The sequence below is a fragment of the Aedes aegypti genome, chromosome 1 (assembly GCF_002204515.2).
Source record: "Aedes aegypti strain LVP_AGWG chromosome 1, AaegL5.0 Primary Assembly, whole genome shotgun sequence".
NCBI lineage: Eukaryota > Metazoa > Arthropoda > Insecta > Diptera > Culicidae > Aedes > Aedes aegypti.
Genome location: NC_035107.1, coordinates 180,791,940 through 180,808,451, shown reverse-complemented (window position 1 = coordinate 180,808,451; position 16,512 = coordinate 180,791,940). Strand labels below are relative to the sequence as shown.

General features: G+C 36.8%; 1 protein-coding gene across 2 annotated transcripts in view; it reads right to left on the bottom strand.

Moving 5' to 3' along the window:
• Positions 1-5,813, bottom strand: part of LOC5566198 (T-cell leukemia homeobox protein 3) — a 113,203-nt gene extending 107,390 nt beyond the window's left edge. For both annotated transcript variants that reach the window (XM_021854495.1, XM_021854504.1), the window contains exon 1: positions 5,131-5,813. In XM_021854495.1, the coding sequence (XP_021710187.1) occupies positions 5,131-5,303 (173 nt within the window). In that variant the 5' untranslated portion in view covers positions 5,304-5,813. The remainder of the gene's footprint in view (positions 1-5,130) is intronic.
• Between the last annotated feature and the right edge of the window lie 10,699 nt (positions 5,814-16,512).

Here is a 16,512-nt window from a genome sequence, read left to right as displayed (position 1 = left end):
TCATCAAGGAAGTTGTTCAATGTTTCAACCAAAAGGTACCAGAGGAGTCCGCAACGCGTGTGAAGAGGCAACGCTCAAAGGTTGGCAGTAGGAATGGGATGGACCCATAGACTTCTACCAAATGTATCAAATTGGTATACACGAAACCATGGAGAAGTGAACTTATACCTGACGCAGTTTTTGTCAGGACATGGTTGCTATAGGCAGTACCTGCAAAGGTTCGGGCACTCAGAATCTCCTGCGTTCCCCACATTCCCTGAGTTACCTTCTCAGGGGGTCTGTTTGTAAATTTTCCTCTTGTAAAAAAACAAAAAAAAAGGTGACTGGGTTCGGATTCCGGTCCAGTTGAAAATCTTTTTTGGTTGTAGACTTTCTTTGCTTAGAGCAATGATGGGCGGAGTACAAAACTACGAAAGGAACTCGGGCGAACACTGCAGTTCGTTCGAGACTCGGCACTACGGGACTACGACAGGGCGATGGACTTTAGTGCCTGTTGTTCAATGTTGCGCTAGAAAGTGTCATTCGGAGAGCTGGACTCAACAGTCGAAGCACGATTTTCAAGAGATCCGGACGACAGGGCCCGCCTAGGAAGCAGTGTAACGATAAACGAGGATGCTTTTGAGGTGGTGGACGAGTTCGTCTATCTCAGATCCTTGCTGACGGCTAACGATGTCGCGCGCCGTGTTCGCGTCGTTGTGAAAAAGTGCCGCGATCGCTTAGAAGTGTTTGATTCTTCGACGCTTGCTCTTGCGGAGGTGGGCGATGAGGGCAGGATCAAGCATGTCGCTCGTCGTGTTCGCGTCGTAATGAAAAAGTGCCGCGATTGCTTAGTAATGTTTGATCTATTGATCGCGTCGCTTGCTCTTGCGTGGGTGAGCGATAAACACTTGTTTTGCGTACAAAGCGATTATCAAATTGTTTCGCGAATCCGACTAGGCGTGATTATATCATGGATCGCATTACACCAATTGGTGACTGCCAGATCTCTACCTTATCCCACTAACCCAATAGCCTTTCCATGACAACCGTGGAGATGAAGAGGTGATCACGGTCTCTAGTAACAACGGTAGTCGCACTAACATTCCTTCCCTTTCCCGATGACTGTAAGGACGTGGCCGGCGCCATGATTGACTTTTAAAATTTGAGCTCTCGATTTGTACACATTGAGAATGGTAAGCTAATTCAAAGCCCCATTCATTAAATCTCTGTGCAACTTCGATTGTTCTGGTCAATTACGGAGTAGCAGCTATGAGTTTTACGGTCATCTATGCTTATGTTTATGCTCAGATCCTTGCTGACGGCTAACAACAATGTTAATCGACAAATATGAAGGCGTATCATCAGTGGAAGTCGTGCCTACTATGGGCTCCAGAAGAAACTGCGGTCAAAAAAGATTTACCCCGCACCAAATGCACGATGTACAAAACGCTGCTAGAGGAAGGCTTTTGGAGTTATCGAACGCTGAATGCTAAGCACGATCTTCAACGTCGTGCAGGAGAACGGTGTATGGCGGCGAAGAATGAACCACGAGCTTGCCCAACTCTACGGTGAACCCAGTTTCCATAAGGTGGCCAAAACTGGAAGGATACGCTGCACAGTGGTTCCATTTGTTCTACAAAGCGGTCATAAATCATTTTACTCAATATCCGGTGGCAAATACCATGAGCAATTGCCAAATTAATTATTTTTGACTGTTAAAACTCCGTCGAGATCAACTACGTAATTCATATCACTTCAAAAATTCTGATTAGCATGCGGAGATCATAATGCAAACGCTCTGTTATATGAATGATTGCATGTGCATAAAACAGACTTTGCAATTATCTCTCCTTCCGTGTCAAAAATTAATTAAAGTAATTATTATCTTGGAAAGGACCATGAAATCTATACATTGAAAACAATATATCTGGATTAATTTTTTTTTCAATTTGAGAAGATTCCCTGCGCAGAGTTGCTTAAATCAAAGTACAATGTTGCAAGTATATTCATAGTGAATTGAAGTATTAGTAGTGAAAATTTTATTATTTTGTGCATTCATTTCAGTTAGCTACAATTATACTGGTATGAATGATAAGATACCACGTGGACTTCTATTCCGTCGCGAGAAATTTTGAATGGATTGTTTGGAGCACTGCTTTCCAATTTCTTGGAGCTTGCATCACTACAGTCGGATCCGGTAACAGCGAAACAAGTACTGATAACAGCCATATCCTGAAATGTTGTCCAACACACTTTGAGGCAAGTAAGCAGTTTCTTGAACTACGAGTCTTATAAGTTGAAATTCGTTCAGGATACTGGATAGGCACGAGGAATTTGACGACATTTATGGAAACTGTGAAGCAAACGATAATCCGTAAGCCATCCGCAAAATTCTACATTAGCAATTTTTTTAGATTTTCCATACAAAATGGTAATATTATATGGACAAGATCTCAGTTATTTGAAGCTTAATTTGAATAAAATATCCACAGCATGTCGAACATTACTTCCAACGTACATTTTTCAGTAATTTTACTTTTAACAAGATTAAAAGTATTAACGTTTAGATTGCAATGATTTCTTACAAGAAATATAAACATTTAAATCAAATGAATTTAATAATAAAGCTCTGTTTCAATCTTTCCAACAGTATTTCAAGGTGGTTTTCAGCCCAATCCATTAATTTCCATGAATTTTGTTATATTAACTAATATAACTGCCATTGTTCTGCCTATCAGTTATACACCGTCGCTTCTTAACCTCTCAGTTGTGATCATGAGATTCAAAAAAAATAATTCGTTCTCATAGAAATAATGATATTTGCAACCCCATTGAAAGCTGTTAAAAATAATCTTCACAAATCTTGCGTTCCACGACTCATTTTATAAGCATTGAGATGGCCCGATTAACCGGTCGTGCCGTGAACCACTGCACTGGACGATCTATTCATCAATTCTGGGATATCACAGATGGTAAGGTCGTAGATCGTCAACGATATACGATTGAAAGGTCTCGAGTTGTAATCCAGTATCAAAGTGATTGTTATATCATGATATTTGAGTTCACTACATTTAAAGTACTTCGAAATGTAAATTTTTGTTTTTTATTTATTTATTTATTTTTACGCAAGTCGAATAAAAGCTGAACTAAATACAGTGTTTTAAAGCTGAAAGATAAAGTTGGTATTCAACGACATGCTCCAAATTTGTGAACAACGCCTGAACAAAGGTTGGCCATGATAATTATTGAAATGTTATTAAGGAGAAGACGCATCGAAGCCAAACCTCGAATTTTTAAGAGGACAAATCTAAAGAACCCGACATCCGTTTGTGTTGAAAATTTATCTCATTTTGTTTTACGGCTATAGCGGTCATGCGACTCAAAGCTAAAGGGAGTCTATAGAAGCAAATGATGGAAACGAATAGGTGCATAGGCGTCGCAAGGGAGCGACAAGATTGAAAATTTTTAATTAGGTGGTGAAAATTGAGCAAGCCATTTTTAAGTCAGTAAGTAGGCCTGTGTTGGTAGCAAAGCTCAAAGCTTTGAGCCAACCCTTTTCCAGTAGAGAAGCTAGGCAAAATACAGGACGCTTCGATGCTTACTGACTTAAAAATGGCTTGCTCAATTTTCACCACCTAATTAAAAATTTTCAATCTTGTCGCTCCCTTGCGACGCCTATGCACCTATTCGTTTCCATCATTTGCTTCTATAGACTCCCTTTAGCTTTGAGTCGCATGACCGCTATAGCCGTAAAACAAAATAAAATAAAACAATCACGGCCGATACCTTCTCCTATGTATGAAAATTTATCTCACTAGTCACTACCAGCAAGAGTGACCACTGATTCGACTTTTGGCTTCGATGCATCTTCACCTTAAACATGGTGCTGAATATAACTGCCATAATGGTGTTTGTTAAATGAGTGAATGTTTGTTAGGATATTTCCCTAGTCATCAACAAAGAATAGATTTGATAACTATAATTCATTGCACGAAAATTAATGGATAGATGTCAAATTTGCTCTGACAGATAAGCAATTTTAAAAAGATTTACATTCATAAATTTATTATTGAAGTCAATTCAAATGCATAGTAAATTAAAATGAGCATCAGAATTATTTATTTTTTTAATCAATTAAGGTGCAGTCATTATTATAAGGTGGATCCTTAATGACTTGTAAATTTACAAGGTTTCAGTATTCATATATACGGTAATGAGATTTACATCGCGAGTAAAACTAATTATTTCTAAGTGGCGAGAACTGTGAATGCAACAAGTATCTATTAAGGTGAAGATGAATCGAAGCCGAACTTGAAAGTTTCAAGAGCAAGAACCGAACACCCGTTTGAGCTGAAAACCTAATCGATTGGTCACCAACAGCTAGTGACCAATTGATTGTGTTTTCAAATTAAACGGTCGTTTGGTTCTCCAGGTTTGTGTTCTTGAAATTTTGTGGTTTGGCTTAGATTCATCATCACTTTAAGTCTTGCATATCTTTGGGACGATAAGATTTGTGCCTGAACTGTGTAGAAATCATGCAGTTTTTGTACACAAAAAAGGTTATATCGCGAAGTTTAGGCAAAGTTGTGAAACTTTTGCACGATACATACGTCCTGGTGATGAGTGACCTTAAACTTTTGCATGATGACTTGAATGAATGTTTGATCAATTTTAAATAGTTCTTAGATTTGTTCACAAAAAAATTGCAAGCACTCTTCAATGGTTATAGGAATAGGGTTCTTATGCTACATTGATTTAAAATTTGAGCTGATCAGTTATGAGAAAATTAGCCATGTTTTTAAGCGTAGTTTTTGAAAAATATCACAGATTCAAGTGAAAATTTGGAAAATAAAATTACGAACCTAAGGAATTGCTTTTTAAATTAGACTTTTAAATATAAATGTCGATAAAACTTATGCATCTGCACGAACTTTTGGGAATTAAAAGTTAGTTTATATTATAATCTTACATTCAGTTTTTTGACATTGACAACATTCTATAAAACAGAGCTAAAACAGGTGAAAAAAGATTAAATTCACTCAAAATTACGGTACTGTACGTCAAGTCTTGGCCCTTACTAATCAACATTATGAAATGTCCCAGTCACTGTTGGTGCTGAATATATATTTTCATAAATCGACAATTTTATACCTCGTAATATCCGATTCATCATAACAAGAACTCCCATTGCCATCTCCGTCAAGATCTATATCCTCTGACCCATTGCTGTTGTAAGACATTCGAGAATGTGAATCCGAGTCTGCATCCACGTTGATCTCCTGTTCATGGTCCAGGTCCTCATCCTCATGGGTTGCAGACGACATTATTGCTAGTGGCGGAATTTTGCCGAATTTTCTTGAACCTCACTTCACAAAACCATTCAATTTATTCTCCGTCGGATGTTTTGTTTTGTGATTTTCTTCTCTTATTAACAAAAGCAGAAAAACTTTTTCAACAAATCACTCACAATAACAAAAACACAGGTCACCGAACGGTTTACTTCTTCAAGAAACATATATTGCATAATATCCGATGACTTAAGCAACACAATCTTCTATTCGTTGCTCTTTAATTCATTCCAAAATTTACAATCGCCAATTCAATTAATAGCTCTTCAAGATTTATCATCCAACAACCGCGAATGCGTCTTTTGCATCTAACTTCCGCGACCGAACTCAGGTAAAAAGCAGTGACAGCAGACGGTTAAAACTTTATCGCTGTGATTTCATTTACGCGCTCACGCTGAACGAATACTCACTCGCGAACTTCAAAGGCGATATCATCCGGAAAGAACGGTTTCGCACAGGTCACAATCAATGCACTATAACTGAAGAACGGTGATTGTACAACTGTTTTCTGTTTCTGGTTGTCATCGCACTTCTGCTGCATGCATTCAACTTCGCCGAAAGCCACGCCCCCTGGAAGAGAACCCAGTGGAAAGAAAAATAAACAAACCAAACCAACTATGCTTTTGCTGATTGGCTGTCGTGATCTCACCAACACTGCTAACGCTATCGTTCCTACAGTGTATTCATTGTGTTGCCGTATTACTTATGTTTTGGTGTTAGTGTCTATATTACGATGCAAATGCTATTTTACTTGCTAAGAACCGGTTGTGGCAATGCCCAGTTTAGTTTAGTTTGTCTTATTTTTCTTCTATATTGTGTGTTGAGTTGCGACTGTTATTTCATTTGAGTGCATGATTTGCTTATAAGCAATTGTGCATGTCCTTTTCGGAAGGGCTAGCAGAAAATGAATACATTTTATAGATGCCAGGCTTTCAATACAAAGCTGAGGCGAAATGTGCTAACGAAAAACACATGCAATGGAACTGTTTCTACTCTTGCTGGTCAAAGTGTTATTTTTTTCGTTTTCATATAAATTGCCGGTGAATTTAAGATTTAATTTTTTGTTGTTCGGAGATTTTGAAGCTTGATTATGAAACGATGATTTTTTATCTGATGAGAACGATGAAAAGCAAGTCAGAAATGATTTTTTTCTTTTTTCTCATCGTAATAGGCTGTTTTTTTTTATCACGTCCATCTATTATGAAACGGTTTACTGTTTGACGCAACTGTTTTGTAGTTGCGTAATGAATCATTACATAACCATTTTCAGAAATTGAATGCATTCTGATATGGTTTCTGATACCCTAAAGGGGTCTTCTACGAAATTGCAAAAAAAAAATGTTGTACACAACTCGTTGCCGAACTCGATTTTCACAGCACTCGTTGTAATTATCCAACTCGGCGAGCCTCGTGCTGTAAAAATCATCATTCCGCAACTTGTTGTATAAACTAGTATTGTAATTTCTGAAAACTGTTGTGTAGTGATTAACTATGCAACTCAAATAAATTGCACAATGAAAAGCTAAACGTGATGAGTTATTACACAACTGAAATCGTTTACGTAATGACTATTGCGCACTATTGCGACATTTCATAATTCAGTTTAGGAAAGCAGGCCCTTACCTGAAAGACAGGCGTGATGAAAACAGCCTGCTACGATAAGAAATTGAAAAAAGTAGAAAATCAAAAAAGTAGATTTGGGTAGGGAGCCGGATCATATTCTTGGCACTTTTGATTCACTTCGGTAGTGGCGTTTTTAGAAAGCTACTGAGTTTATATTTGGCCACAATATTTTTTGCATTTAAGTGCTTCTCATTGCACAATTCGGTTGAGAAAACCATGCCAAAGTGAATCATGGAAGTGCCCAAGTAGCTCTGCTCTGCACCCTACCTTGTACCTTTTTATTCCACCCTTATTGCTTATCTTTGGCAGCTACGCGTATTTCGATTACCACGTGTTGATTACTCATTCGGGGGATCGAATACATTAAAAAGAGTGCAAAAAATAGTTTACTTTGACAATCAATTGATAAATAGAAAAAAACCTTAACACACAAATATTTTAATTTGCAAATATTCGATTTATTTACTTTTTGGAGTAAACTGCTTCTTCAGTATTGACATTAGGATCTATTTTACTGGAACCTTAAAGTTTATGATAAAATATAATCATAGTGTTATAAAATAGAAAAAAAAACATACTGTTATCGATCGTGACATAATTCAGCATGATAATTTTGTCTGGTAATACAATCGAGAAACTAGTGTATGAAATCAAGTTTCAAGTAAAAGTTTTGAGATCAAAAATTAGTTTCTTGATCCAATTTGATATAATTATTTAATTGGACTAGAAGTATAAACAAAAACTCTTGGTTGTCGACTATTTCAGTCCAAACGTTTTATATTATTTCATTCGACGTTTCGACTATTTGTTGCGGCCTTTTAAAAGAGAGTAATAGTCAATCGTTTTTTGTCCTAATTGATTTAGCTGTTTCATGTATCGAGTGTTTATAATTTTGATCAGTTGTACTAATTTTTAAACTGTTTTTCTCGGTAAACTTGTCACTTCATAATTATAATTACAAACGGAATGGAATTCAGAAAAGATAATAAACTTGGTAGGGTTTCCATGAAATGTCACCAGCCAATGCATCGTGGAGCACCAAGTACTCCGGGAGAATGATTTTAAAACCGCTACGCTATACAATGCAGTTCACTACTTCCGACCAGGGGTTGAATTCTAAGAAAATTGAGGATAAGCTCTCACTTATCACACATCACGAGAGTCTGCTTATCGTATAATGTGTAGGTGTAGCCCATAACTGCATATTTGTAACATTCGACAAAAGTAGGCATTGAGTAAATTGTGCTTGGTTGACCATTCCGACGACGTTTTTACTGCATCCAGTTCCCGCAACGCACACCTAGGACGCACTGCCAAAAAGCTCTAAGGGAGTCCTCGAGCCACCCGACCAAGTCGTGCATGCTGTCTGTTCCTGCCAACGTAGTCGTCCTGGGCCTTCGGTCGTGGTTGGTGACAGGATCTCCCAGCAACCTCTCTCAGGCAAGTATGCGTCTGGTTGTAACGTAAACCTGACTGAAATTTCATCAATTTCCAGCATTTCTGTGGATTCTCATGCAATCGATAGTAGAAAAATCTGGGTATGGACCGATGCACGAGTTCACTATTTGACGTTTGAGCGGTGCCGTGTTATTTACGTGACCATGGCAACAAGTGAATTCGGCACCGCTCAAACGTCAAATTGGTGAACTCGTGCATTGGTCCATTAGTGAACTCGTTCATAGGTCCATTACCAGAACGTTCGTGGCTTGCGAAGCAAAATTGACGCCTTCTTCCTTGCGGCTCGTGATAGTAACTTTGACATAATAGTCTTGACTGAAACAGGTCTGAATAGGGCAAGTGTACCATTAGTGGTGCACCTAAGGGAAAACTGCTAAAACACGGTGTTAAGATCATGAAATATATGAATTTAACGTATCATTCGATAGATCTCAAATCCTTCTATCATTCAAATGTATAAAAATCACGATTCATTTGAAATTTCCCTGTAAAAAGCCTTGCACCAATAATAGGAACACTGTTCCTTTAGTGGAGGTATATTTGAAGGATGGTTCCTTTAGTGGCGCAAACCATTGATTTCTTATGGGACCCTCCACTATGGGTACTGATGCACCACTATAGGTGCAAAGGAGCAAAAAAATTAAGCAAAATAATTGTTTTAAATAGTTTTACGGTTAAATTTCATGAATATTATTCGATTACTTGTATCATTTTCGCATCGTACATAATACAAAAATATCACATAATCATTTATTAGCGCGAAACATGCCAAAACACACTACCTCCACTATTGGAGCTACCTCCACTAAGGGAGCGTTTGCCCTATATCGTGTTATTATGATCATTTAATAATTTTCTAAAGTAAACGTATGACAATAATCAGAAACAGCTACTGTATTCTTAGAAAACTAATTATTATTGATAGAATTATGAGCATTAAACCAATTTGATTGAAAACTTAATTAGTATTACATAGGGTGTCCACAAGGGAAAATTCCAGCATATCATAAGTCTTGATAGTTATTGGAAAGCCATTAAAACGATTTAATGCAACTTTTCTACAAATACAATAGTATTTTAGGTTATGCTTCACATAACTTATTTTTATACAAATTCTACCGTTTGTGTGGTACGAGGAACGTTTTTCAGCATAAATTTCATGCTATCCAACGTTTAATATGATTTTCATCTCCAGCAAACCAACCAAAAAAGAAACAACACACAAACCCTCGCCAAAATCTTCTGTTGTATACCTGAGGTCAATGAATGGCGGAATAAATTATAAAAATTTAACTCAATGCTGTACGAAACAATAATTCGGTTACATGTCGAAGTGTTGCAAGTTTCACCCCTGTTGCAAGTTACCCCGTTTGATGGTACACAAAAAAAGAAACTATTGATTTTCACCAGGCCTGCCTTGATTGTCGTTGGTGAGCTGGAACTATCTTTTGAAATTTGTTTAATATTTCGTGTAGTATCAGTGTTTCTCTCCCAATTTTCGACCAGCGGATTACAAAAGATTTTGTTTTTCGATAAGTTCGTTTTTTTTCAACAAAATGTGTTAAAATTTTGGCTTGTTAATAGTTAAAATAACAAAAATTATAACCAGATTTGCTCTGAATTGAAGCTGTTAAGCTGAAAACTTGATCGATTGGTCACAGACTGGTGGTGACCAATCGATCAAACTTTCAGCCTAAACAGCTGCATGGTTTTCTAGAGTTGTGCTCTAGAATATTTAAGGTTTGCCTACTATTCATATTTACCTTAAACTATTTTTCCTAAGCAGTTTCATCTTCTCGCAATTGTATTACATCTTAAGCGAAGGCTTCAAAACTCGCTGACAGCTTGAATAATGTATTGGAAAATTTAATAATGGAAATTATTGGCAACTACGAGGGTGATTTCCACAGGTGACACGATGAGTGAAGCTTTGATTTTTCCACATGGCAAAGCATAAGAAGCCAATTCTACGCCAAAGGGCGTAACTGCAGTGATCGATTTCTCTTCATCGATTATCTCTTTGGCTAATTACTTGGCCGGGAGAATGTTGTCGACCAATATTTTTGGCTCAATAGAAAGTGCTCGTCGTCCTTCGTCATACTGCATCGTAAAATGTTCCGAAAATGGATTTAATTTCCAGTAGTGATCCAAAGAGAAAGTCGACGAAGAGAAATCGATCACTGCAGATATGCCTGTATGATACTAAGCGCGAGAATTTTCAAATGCATTTGAAAACCCAAAACATACGTTAATTAAATTGTGTGAATTGTACGGAGTTAGACTTAATAACTTTAAACATAGCCATTTAGCATTAGAAATTTCACTTCGACGCTTCACTCATCGAGTAATTTATTACAGATTTCAGCATTTGTCTTCGTTGACACGATTTTTTCTTAGATACTAAAACCTAGGACAGGACGTGACAGCTGAACTGAGACAGCCCCGTTGTTTTTCTGTCGATAACCTTGACGATACAAAGCCAGTGCTGCCAGTATTCTTTTAAAGCAAATCTTTTGAACAAATTCAGATATCAAGGCTCATAGTTTGGTTGTTTCTTACACGCTTTATACATTTAAAGCAATAGAGGATGCTATCTTTTTTAAAATTCATATTTATTTTTAAAACAGACGATGTTTTAAAAGAAAATTGACAAAATTTCCAGTATTTTTTTTTAGTTTAGTATTGTTGGGTCACAAATGGTACACTTAACTTCGAATATAAATAGATTTGAAACAAAAGGATCTTGTAAAATCATCCAAAATTTTGATGAGAACTCTAATTTATGAACTAGCAACACGGCCGGGCTAGCAACAAAGTTGCAATCCAACTCAACGATGCGAAAGTAGGCCTTTGCCAAAACGACCAATGAGAAGTGGTCTTTTTTGACAGGCAATTGGTTTCATTGTTGCACTTTGACCCGACATGTCTTGTCTTAGACTAAAACAATGTACTTAGATTTCTTGCACAAATTGATGCTTCTAAACAATATTATAAATGATAAATTCAGTTTTATAAAATTCATGTTGTCTATGAAACACGACATTATTAAAAAAAAATTGCCCTGAAAACCCATCAACTTTATGCTTTTAAATTCCTCTTTCATATGATGCTAAAATAAAAATGAGTCTTATACCATTTCCCGGAAAGACATGTCCTGGAAATCATTTCCCGGAATCCTCATTTCCCGGAATGACCCATTTCCCGGAAAGCCATTTACCAGAAAATTATTTTGTGAAACTATTTTTATCTCGCAAAACAATTAACTGATAAGTAAAATTAACATTATATAACGTTCCTAACATTTGCAGTAAGTTTGTCGAATTCTGTATGATTTTGAAGATCAAGTTAAACAAAATGAAGTGGATAAAATATGACCTGAATAAATTCCACTTGCTATTACGCCGATCACTATGTCACAGTACCAAGTGACGACCGTGCTCTATTGGGAGACCTAATGTTAATAGACAAAGATGATAGATTGTGTTCAACAAATCCAAGCTTATCATATACCGCTTCGTTGTTGCGTTGTCCGCTGATTGTTTATCTGATAATAGCTTTTGTCTATGCAGTGCGCATATTGCTTTGAAGCGTGTGTTTCTGAGAAATTGACTGCAGAGTTATATCGTCAATCGTCAACATGGCATAGTGATCCGATGAGTATTTTACGAGTGCGAGGAAAATCCTACTGAAAATTCATCTCAGGCAAATTATTGTATTGTGGTGGAAACCAATAAACGGAAGAAAAAAACTACTTTTCGAAGGGTATCCATATTACTGCGACAAACAATAGCGCCTCAGAAACCGATTCTATTCAAAAATCTACTGACCACAACCATAAGCCAGACGCACTTGGTGTCGAAATGAGCAAATACAGGAACATACTGGAACGTAAAACTGCAGAAAGGAATGAAAATCCTGAGAAAATTTTTAGATTTGCAGCAGCTAAAGCTCCAGTAGAGGTTAGTTATTTAAAAAAAAAGACCAATTATGGTGATTTAATTTTATTACTGATTCTATAGATATTTTCCTTTCTTATAATCAAGCAGTTCTTTCAAGTTCTACTGATAGTTCAATTGTTTGCACCATAGATTCGTAACATTTTTATGATAACTTTTGCCTTCTTTCTATTTTGAGATGTTCTTCAAAATAACTATGTTTCCCATTTTCATTACCCAAGAAGATTCATGTATTCTGTTTTAATTCTAATTCAACTTTTTTGAAACCTTAGGTGCAATCAAAAATTTCAAAGTCAGTCCAGCGAAAGATCTGCCAAAGACAGCGCAACACATCAAGACTACCAAAGGAACCCACTGATTTTGACATAATCAACCCAACATTCACGAAGACGTACGATGGTGAGCAATTTATGTTGAAGAACATACACACTAAGAAAATATCACCGACTCCGGTCATTTTATTACCGAAATATAAACCGCTGAGTGTTCGGTAATGTTAAGAATTACCGAACAACCAGTAATATGAATCCAAACGCAGCTGTCAAAATAATTACAAATTATTCGTGAATTTTTACCGAACGAATTGTGGAAATAATTACCGATATGTTCATATCAGCAGGCAGTCGGTATTGAATTGGATGATTGAGAAACAAAATTTATACTAATATTATAAATAATCCTCATTTTGCATTGCATTTTGAATTCTAGAGATGTTTTTTTATGAATCCAATTCACTGAAATAATACAAATTCAACACATGAGTTTTGCTCCTGTTGGCGAAAATGAGACATTACATAACCTCAGTGATTTCGGCAACAACGTAAAGGTGAGCTGCAAAAATCCACTGATTCAATACTATCCTTCTAACCCCATGCTTGGCGATAGGAATGACGACACATGTTTTTCTTGAAAATCGTTGTTTACACGTGGGAATAGCCTACCTAGTTGTGTCTACCGTGGTGTGTAGTAATGAGCAGAGTTGCTCGTTGCCACTATCAACGCTTAAAATTTGTTGATTTATACAGGCCGACTACGATGCAATTCGGATCGTTCTATATCACATCAGCATCATGCTGTCTACTCCATCACCAGTGCATTGATGGTGATAGACTATGGATATCACTGATGAGTTAAGTTTAGCCTTAAATTAAGCAAATAAAATGGCAGTTTATTGGTACAATATTTTGAACAGTGTTACAGATGGATTGAAACTATAAGTTGGTGACTGAAAATCATTAATTGCTTGGATAATTACCACGTGGTCAATCATTCTGCAGTGATTATGATCTTGAATGCGATGTAGCATCACTGTAGTTGGTGATATTGTGATATTGATAGTTTTAGTACATCAGCCATATGACTGATATTGAGCAACTCTGGTAATGAGCAAGGGGAGGCTAATGATGTTTTCTTCCATTTCTAATTTGCAACCTTTGAGTCAATCAAGCGTGTACATCATGGATAGAAGATTTTCCTCCGCACCGCGTAGATTTCGACAAGTATTGGAATGGATCAATTGGATCTAATATGGGCAGAAAGTTTGTGCCCTTTGTACACATGTTTCTTCCGAATAAATCAGAAGCGACGTACAAAAAGGCACTGAAAGTTTTGAAGCACTTTGCTAGCGACAACGGAATAGTTTTGAATCAGAAATGATTGCAGTACTGAAGGTTTTCAAAAACTCTAATCTGATTAAACATTTTTGGAAAAGATTGCAGAAATGTGGATTAATGTCTGATTACTGCAAAAATGTAAAAAATCAAATGGCTCTTGCTCTACGTATCTGGAAAAATTGAGCAAAAGGGAAATACATTTCAGCGAATAAAACCCAGATATTTGCCTGTATTCTGGTTCACTGATCAAAATGATTTGAACGAAATATCAAGAACATTCAACTGCATTGAAGTCTGGCACTCGAAGTTCAACAACTTATTCAAAGGGCAGAGCAACTATAAGTTTTATGCTGGCGTTGAGGCACTCCGTTCTGGTGAACATATCAGTATATGTAGACAAAAAACTCGTTACGAACAGAATTCACAAAGATTGAGACATCGCACGGCTTGTGTTGGACATAATAGAGAAATATCCCCAGTGAGGCCCTGGCGGAACATGAGCTTAAAGCTCTGGAGTGACCACAACAGTTGATATTAAATATGTTCTTCGTTTATTGACATGTTTTTTTCGAATTCATGGAGATTGAGACGTCGCAAGGTATGTTTTGAACCAAAAACGTAAATGTAGCCAAAGAGGCTCTCGTGGAACTTGTGCCTGGAGCTCTGGAGTGGCCAAATCTGTTCATACATTGATTTTTCTTCATTTATTGACAAGTTTTCGAATTCATGAGGATGGGCCCTGGAGTCGTCAAATCTGTTGACATTTAGTTTATTCTTCATATATTGGCATGTTCTTTCGAATTGACGAAGATTGAGATGTTATACGATATGTTTTGGTCATAAAACGGAAATGTCCCCAAAAAGGCCCTCTTGGAACCCGTACCAGGAGTTCTGGAGTAGCCACATCTGTTCGTACCGAGTTTTTTTTTTACTGACATGACGCACGGTATATATTTATGATTTGGATAAATAACGAAAATGTCAGCGAAGGGGCGGAACCGACTGCGGTGGTCCGGAACGGTCCACTTATTTAAATTTCAATGTAAAAACTTCGTTGCTTCAACTGCAATTAGTAAAAAATAAACACATTTCACAAATAATCTCTCGTGACCCCAGTACAATCCGGAATATCTTCGGCATGGTTCTGAATTCAGCATTGTCCATTAATTACAAATAACAGTCAGTCAGTCAAAAGAGAGTGGTTTAAAAAATCGATTGGAAATTGACGAAATAACAGCTATTTGAATTTTTGTTTGTCGATAAATCATTTTTATTTCTGAGTCTAATGAAGTAGGAGAGATTAAGCTTCCATTTAGTGGGTGTTTAGAGATACTTATTTTTTATGACAAGGCTGCGAAAGACTCCGTGAATTAAAATAATTATGTTATCGAATACATAGCAAATAGATATAAAAATATGTAACGTCTGAAATTATTCGACTTATCCAATCAAAGATGCATTTGTTTAAGGCGAAGTAGGCCGTCATTGAAATTTGTACGCGTCGTTGATGATTGTTGTTAATTCATCTCACGATTTCGAACCAAAAAAATCAATTGGTTTTGCACTGACACAGCTGAAAAAGTATCAGCATACTTCATGCATGTTAGCGCGTACAGTGATACTTTTTCAAGTCAATATAAAGTATCAAGACTGAGTTTTATCACTTTAAAATGCAAGCTGAAAATCATCATTGTTGCTAAAATGAATGACGAGCTACTTAGCCTTAACTCTAATCCTAAATATGTACTATTAAGCACTTCAGGTCATTTATTATTTTGACAAAAATAATTAAAAATTATAAACATTTGGGCGCCTTTCATTTGGTTTTGAGGCGTAAATCCGTCGAAGTGTCCAGGTTCGCCACCTTCAGGGACTCCAGGAACCGGTTTCATATGAACCATACAGGGCCGAAATTTTCATGGGAAGTGCTTCGATAACTTGTACCTTTTTGCAGAGAATTTTTATGCCAAATAGTACTGATGTGAATTGCATATGCAAAACTACGATGAAAACTTACTTTTCGGATATTCCGGGTTTCCGTTTGCAGTCCTTGTGAATACCTATTCAACCATATACCGTTTTGATTCATATTACGGACAGCTTCAAATTCCGGACACTCTACTTTGTATGGGAAACATTTCACGCGGAATGTTTCAATTTTTGCTGTTCAAAAGTTTTCAATTTCAAGGCTTGTTTTAGTAAACTTTTTCCATAAATATCTTTGATAATTTATAATGCCCAACTACCTTAGATGTCTCTTTGGTGGTTTAACGATTTCGATTGATGATTTGACTGTTCCATCAATGATTATCATGAGCTGTCCGGAATTCGATTCAAAATGTCCGGAATATGAGGCAAAAGTGAGGAAGCGTCCGGAATAAGAATCATGAAAAGGCCACACATTTTGATTTATTTAAAATTATTGAAGTTGCGGAAGCGTATTCTTCACCCACCGTTCACAAGTAAAGGGCTTCCGACGCTCGATAGCGCTAAGGAATCATACAGAATGATTTATTTTGTATGCTCTATGCTGGG